Source organism: Nanorana parkeri, unplaced genomic scaffold (genome assembly GCF_000935625.1).
Source record: "Nanorana parkeri isolate BGI_ZX_2015 unplaced genomic scaffold, ASM93562v1 scaffold2361, whole genome shotgun sequence".
Lineage (NCBI taxonomy): Eukaryota > Metazoa > Chordata > Amphibia > Anura > Dicroglossidae > Nanorana > Nanorana parkeri.
This window is the reverse complement of record NW_017308629.1, coordinates 65288-72336: the sequence shown is the minus strand read 5'-3', so window position 1 is coordinate 72336 and position 7049 is coordinate 65288. Positions and strand designations below refer to the sequence as shown.

At 48.7% G+C, this 7049-nt stretch overlaps 1 protein-coding gene across 1 annotated transcript in view; it reads right to left on the bottom strand.

Moving 5' to 3' along the window:
- Positions 1-2986: 2986 nt before the first annotated feature.
- LOC108801502 (beta-arrestin-1-like) overlaps positions 2987-7049 on the bottom strand; it is a 60020-nt gene continuing 55957 nt past the window's right edge. The window contains exon 16 of the mRNA XM_018573387.1: positions 2987-3150. Within this exon, the coding sequence (XP_018428889.1) occupies positions 3039-3150 (112 nt within the window). The 3' untranslated portion in view covers positions 2987-3038. The remainder of the gene's footprint in view (positions 3151-7049) is intronic.

The window sequence follows — 7049 nt, the reverse complement described above, 5'->3', positions numbered from 1 at the left end:
TGGAAATCCTTACATAAAAATTCTGACCCCGCCCCCATGCGGAATTCCTGCAGCAGAACTATTCACCAGGAGAAGAAAAACTGCGACAAGAAACTGAAGACCTTTTTCACGGTAAGTTACGGTCAGATTTACTAAATATACATCTTCATAGGAAACCAAAGTGGGAATATTCCGGATACAAAGTGATGACTATTTACAAGGATAAAATCAAGACGCCGACATGGGCGGGAGCAAAGAGAGCGACGCGTGACATCATCAGCGGCGTCCAATGGAGGCGACAGATCCTGCTTTCCGGGGATCTCGAAGGGTTCTGAGGTATGAAAGCCGAACTCCGGGCAGAGAGAAGAGACGCGGCGCTGTATTTATTAGGGACGCACCGATACTAGTATTGGTATTGGTGCCGATGCCGAGTAATTGGGTTCTCGTACTCCAGGCGTGGGATGATGGGTGTTGTGGTCATTAACGTTGCAGCTGGCCATATTGCATCGTATGCTGCACTCAACTGGCATAGGGAAGCCTGGCTTCCTCTCCTGCAGAAGAGCCTGGGGCAGGAGAGCCTGGGGCAGGAGAGCCTGGGGCAGAAGAGCCCGGGGCAGGAGAGCCTGTGCCAGAGCAGACTGATGCAGGAGAGCCCGGGGCAGGAGAGCCTGTGCCAGAAGAGCCTGTGCCAGAAGAGCCTGGGGCAGGAGAGCCCGGGGCAGGAGAGCCTGTGCCAGAAGAGCCTGTGCCAGAAGAGCCTGGGGCAGGAGAGCCTGGGGCAGGAGAGCCTGGGGCAGAAGAGCCTGGGGCAGGAGACCCTGGGGCAGAAGAGTCTGGGGTCACATTCAGAAAATGTGTCTGATACAGAAAAACACAGCTTATCCCCTCTCCCCAGCTGTCACTTGCAGTACCTATTCCCCACCACAAGGTGTCCTGAGCAGAAGACTGAGGACATACAGTGAGTAGAGGCTGTCATGGACCCTCCCACTAGGGGGGCGTCTGCCCTGCAATCACATACAATGTTGGAGGAAGCGGCGCTCATGTTATCACGTCAGTGCAGCTTTCTCAATGACACCCACCACCAGAAGAAGATCAGAAAAAAGCTGATATTTCCGCAGCAAAATCAACCAGACCAATTCTCCATGTTAAGGCAGAAATCTAACATGCTCCCAACTTCCTGTTCCGGCTGACAACACAGTCCCAACCGATGCTGTCATCCTTGCCTGCTGGACTACAGAATTCCCCCCTAACCTTTTCTGTTTCTCTCCACACACATACATTAATTTCTGTACCAGCATGCGTTCTGTACTGGCTGCATTGCATCCCATGAACCTGCCCACTTGCTCTGTGTAGAGAAAGAGCTATTGGGAGGTGTAGTTGTGGGGTTGGTAGGATGAACCCGCCCACACGCTCTGTGTAGAGAAAGAGCTATTGGGAGGTGTAGTTCTGGGGTTGGTAGGATGAACCCGCCCACTTGCTCTGTGTAGAGAAAGAGCTATTGGGAGGTGTACTTCTGGGGTCGGTAAAATGAACCCGTCCACTCGCCCACACGCTCTGTGTAGAGAAAGAGCTATTGGGAGGTGTAGTTCTGGGGTTGGTAGGATGAACCCGCCCACTTGCTCTGTGTAGAGAAAGAGCTATTGGGAGGTGTAGTTCTGGGGTCGGTAAGATGAACCTGTCCACACGCTCTGTGTAGAGAAAGAGCTATTGGGAGGTGTAGTTCTGGGGTCGGTAGCATGAACCCGCCCACACGCTCTGTGTAGAGAAAGAGCTATTGGGAGGCGTAGTTCTGGGGTCGGCAGGAACTGGCCTTTCCGCAGCTGCCCCTGTCAGAATTTTACAAGCCTGCTGATGATGTCACAGGGAGTAACAAAAGCTGTAACAAGGAATAAAAAAATAAAGCTGGGGCATAATCTACAGGGGGAGAGGGAGGTTTGGGGGAGGGGGGGTGGTACATTCGGGTAATGCCTAAAAATACACTTTCTGCACAAAATGGTCCAAAGTTCCCATTGAAATGAATTCTTTCTAAGGCCTTGTCTCAATGGGCGGCAATCGGGACAGACTCCATGTGGTCCTCCACCCTGAAAAAGCTTACACGATGCGTTTGCCGGGTAAGATCCCCAGCCGAAGGGCGGCGAAACGCGTTAAAAACACATCTTGCCGCGTCTAGGAAATTTCTAGGAGGTTTTTTCGTTAATCTCTAAAACGCCATAAAACAAAGGAATTCTACAACCCGAAAAAAAATTGTCACTTCCTCTTCCCCCCCCAAAAAAAACTTCAGGTTCTGAGATTTTTTTAAGCTACCCATAAAAGCGGAAACTGGAGGCGACGATTTCCGCGCCCCGGCGCTCCTTCCGATCAACTGCTAGTCAGTCCTTAAAGTGGACAACACTTACAACGGTTACACTGAAACACTTTCTGACGCGATCGTTTCTACCCGCGGCCATAGACACTTTGTATCAAAGCCACTGCCCTCCCTCCTTCCTAAAACCCTCTGCCCCCCTCCTTCCTAAAACCCTCTGCCCCCCTCCTTCCTAAAACCCTCTGCCCTAAATCAATGATTTGTGTTTTTTTTTTAATAAAATACAATGTTGCTTTTTGATTTCTGAAACGGCTGAATCTATAGAATGTTTCTTTCCGTGTAACAAATACTTGAGGTGATAATACCGGAATCATACAAAATGCATAAAAGACTCGATTAATACAAAAGTGCTACAAGAACTCCTGACGTACGGTAAGTTTGATGCGCGGACCACGATTGGACGCTTTTCGATTTCTCACCTCATTTGTTTTTGTTTGTTTTTATTTGTCGCCGTGTGCGTGTAACATAAGTGTCGCCGGAAACTGAAGAAGGGTATAGCACGAGGCGCAGGTGACAATTTATGGCACAGCTGGAAGATTATAAGGGCCGCCAAATCGTTTTTTTTGTTTTGTTTGTTTTGTTTGCCGTCGGGGATGGGGCTCTTTGTGGAGTTTTGAGAAGAAAAGAAAAGAACAAGCCCCCGGCCCACAAGTTTTACACGCGATGAGGAGGTTTTGTCGCGGCGGGGAAACGCTTCTTATCTGTCGTTCGTCGAAGGCGAGTTCGTTCCCTCGTCCTCCTCCTCCTTGTCGTCTTTCATCCCATGCAGTCTTTGGCGGGCAAAGTCTTCGAAGACGATGTCGTCATCGCTGGGATGAAGGAAAAGAAAAAACAAAAAAACAACAAAAAAAAGGACAGAAAGTTAATTTGAATGAATTGATAAAAAGAGAGAGAGATAGATATTACATACAGGTATAGATGACAACAGTCCGGGATTTGCGAGGGGCGGTCCCACATCTTGGAGGATGCTGTGTCCAGGGCCGTGTCCAGGGATCACAGCATCACCCTTATTGGAGTTACTGGGATGCACAGAAAGTCAATAAGGTGCTTGTTACAGTTTTCTGTTCCTTGGCTGTCCATATGGAAAATAAAACCATGTGATAGGACATCTTTAAAGTCATAGTGGTATCTAACAGGCCATCTAATAGGCAACTTTGAGGTCATAGTGGTATCTAACAGGCCATCTAATAGGACATCTTTGAAGTCATAGTGGTATCTAATAGGACATCTTTGAAGTCATAGTGGTATCTAGTAGGACATCTTTGAAGTCATAGTGGTATCTAATAGGACATCTAATAGGACATCTTTGAAGTCATAGTGGTACCTAATAGATACCACTATGACTTCAAAGATATCCTATTAGGTACTACTATGACTTCAAAGATGTCCTAACAGGATATCTAATGGGACATCTTTGAACTCATAGTGGTATCTGATAGGACATCTTTGAAGTCATAGTGGTATCTAATAGGACATCTTTAAAGCTGTATTGGTATCTAATAGGACATCCAATAGGACATATTTGAGGTCATAGTGGTATCTAATAGGACATCTTTGTAGCCATAGGGGTATCTAACAGGATATCTAATAGGATATCTTTGAACTCATAGTGGTATCTAATAGAACATCCAATAGGACATCTTTGAGGTCATAGTGGTATCTAACAGGACATCCAATAGAACATCTTTGAGGTCATAGTGGTATCTAATAGGACATCTTCGAGGTCATTGCGGTATCTAATAGGACATCTAATAGGACATCTTTGAAGCCACAGTGGTATCTAACAGGACATCTTCGAGGTTATTGCGGTATCTAACAGGACATCTTGGAAGTCATAGTGGTATCTAATAGAACTGGTAATGATGATAATTTGGACATTCTGGTGATGGGGATATGGGGATATACTGGGCAAGCCATTGGAGGCCTGTAATGGTAAAAACATTAAGAACCTCTGTATATTGTACACTCAATGAGCATTTTATTAGGAACACTTATACATCTGCTCATTCATGAAATTATCTATTCAACCAATCATGCAATGACAAGTCAGGAGCTTCAGTTATTGTTCACATCAAACACCAGAATGGGGAAAGATGTGATCTCAGTGACCTTGGCATAGTTGTTGGTGCCTCATGTGCTGGTTTGAGTATTGATGTATCTGCTGACCTCCTGGGATTTTCACACACAATGGTTCCCTCAGAGTTTCCTCAGAATGGGGCAAAAATAAATAACCATCTAATAAGAGGAAGGTCTGGGGATGGAAAAGACTTGTGGATGAGGGAGGTCAGAGGAGAATGGCCAGACTGTTTGGAGCTGAGTCTCCATAACCTCAGATAACTGATCTTCACAACTGCTCTGAGCAGAAAATCATCTCAGATGTACAACACCTTGAGGTAGAGGGGTTACAACAGAAGAAGATCAGGGGTTCCTGTCAGCCAAGCCGAGGCCACAGTGGGCCCAGAATCACCCACACTGGAGTGGAAAAATGCAGCCTGGTCCTGATGGATCTCCATTTCTCCTGAGGCACACTGACGATAGATCAGTCACCATCCAATGAGCACCTCGGGGATGTGATAGGATTAGAGGTGCACCGAAATAGAAATTAAAAAACCGAAAAGAAACCGAAATCAAAAATCTCAGAGACACACAGAGCCCTCAGAGACACACAGAGTCCTCAGAGACACACAGAGCCCTCAGAGACACACAGAGCCCTCAGAGACACACAGAGCCCTCAGAGACACACAGAGTCCTCAGAGACACACTATCAGGTGCGTCCGTGGGCGAGCAGCACATAGGGAACCCGCTGGCAGGAAGCAGCCGGAAGGGTCCGAAGGCAAGGTAACCAGGGGGCAATCCAAAGAGGTAGTCGAGGGTAATCCGAGGTCGAGGCAGGCAGCAGAGGGTTAGAAACGATAGGCGGTCCAAGGCCGGTACACGGGAGGTCAGCAAAGGGTTCAGGAAACAGGCAACAAGGCACATAGGAGGGGAGCTTCGTATGTCACACCAAGAGGTGGATGACACACACAGTCCTCAGAGACGCACAGAGCCCTCAGAGACACACAGAGTCCTCAGAGACGCACAGAGCCCTCAGAGACACAGAGTCCTCAGAGACACAGAGTCCTCAGAGAAGCACAGAGTCCCCAGAGACTCAGAGTCCTCAGAGACACAGAGCCCTCAGAGACGCACACAGTCCTCAGAGACGCACAGAGTCCTCAGAGACGCACAGGGTCCTCAGAGACGCAGAGCCCTCAGAGACACACAGAGCTCTCAGAGACACCCGGAGCCCTCAGAGACACACAGAGTCCTCAGAGACACACAGAGTCCTCAGAGACACACAGAGCCCTCAGAGACACACAGAGTCCTCAGAGACGCACAGAGCCCTCAGAGACACAGAGTCCTCAGAGACACAGAGTCCTCAGAGACACAGAGTCCTCAGAGAAGCACAGAGTCCCCAGAGACGCACACAGTCCTCAGAGACATACAGAGTCCTCAGAGACGCACAGAGTCCTCAGAGACACACGGAGCCCTCAGAGACACACGGAGCCCTCAGAGACACACAGAGTCCTCAGAGACACACAGAGTCCTCAGAGACACAGAGTCCTCAGAGACACAGAGTCCTCAGAGACACAGAGTCCTCAGAGACACACGGAGTCCTCAATCTCTTTTTCTGCAGCCCCCTTTATCAATGAACAGGAATCCTCTATACTGAGAGTGTTCCTGAACATTGATAACATGAGGACAGAGTATGATTACTATAACTACAATCATGAATGGACAGGAAGTGATGTAGGAGGGGATGTAGATCACTTCCCATTCATTCATAATTGGGGATATAGTAACCATACCATGTCCTCAAATATCTACAAACACTCAGCGATCACTGATCACATGACTGCGTGTACCCGCTCTCCTCTCTGACACGCTGTCACAGGAGGCGGAGCGAGCGGTGCGGGGAGGAGAGCTCAGCCTCCTGTGACAGCGCGCCTGTCTCCGCCCCCACACCGATCTGCCGGACTGTGATAGGAGGCTGAGCGGTGTGGGAGGAGAGACACCGGCCGCTCACAGCGCTCTCCTCCCGCAGCGCTCGGCCGGCTGTCACACTTTCTCTCCTCCCCGCTGGGACACAGAGCAGCGCCCAGCGCGGAGGAAAGAAAGCCGGGACGCGCCAATGTATCGGCAGGAAAATGGCACTTTCGGCGTGTGATATATATTGGTGCATCCCTAGAAAGGATGGAAAATTCCCAATGAATGTGCAGCTGACAAAACTGCAGGTATTAGGTCAACATTGACCGAAATCTCAAAGGCCTTTTTTTGGTGGGGAATGAAAGCTTAAGGGAGGCCGCACTCAGCATCCACATATAGTGTTCCCAATAAACTGCTCCATGATTATATGTATCTTGTCACCTTTTCTTCAAGTGAAACCCGAACACTCTAGCAACGCACGGACATTTTTTGGGGGAGAATGAGTCGCAGCTTATTCATGTAAATTCATTCATGTAAATAGCGCCGCCAGTGGCGTCATAAGGGGGGTGCGGCCCAACATTGGAGGGGTTACACCAAAATGACAGTGTCCCCTGTCTGCCTGACATCATGTGTCCGGGTTTCTGCTGCCATGAAACCCCAACGCAGCGTTCAAAACCCGGACTGTCCGGGTGAATCCCGGACAGGTGGCAACCCTATATGTATCCTAAATATGATTGCTCCTTTA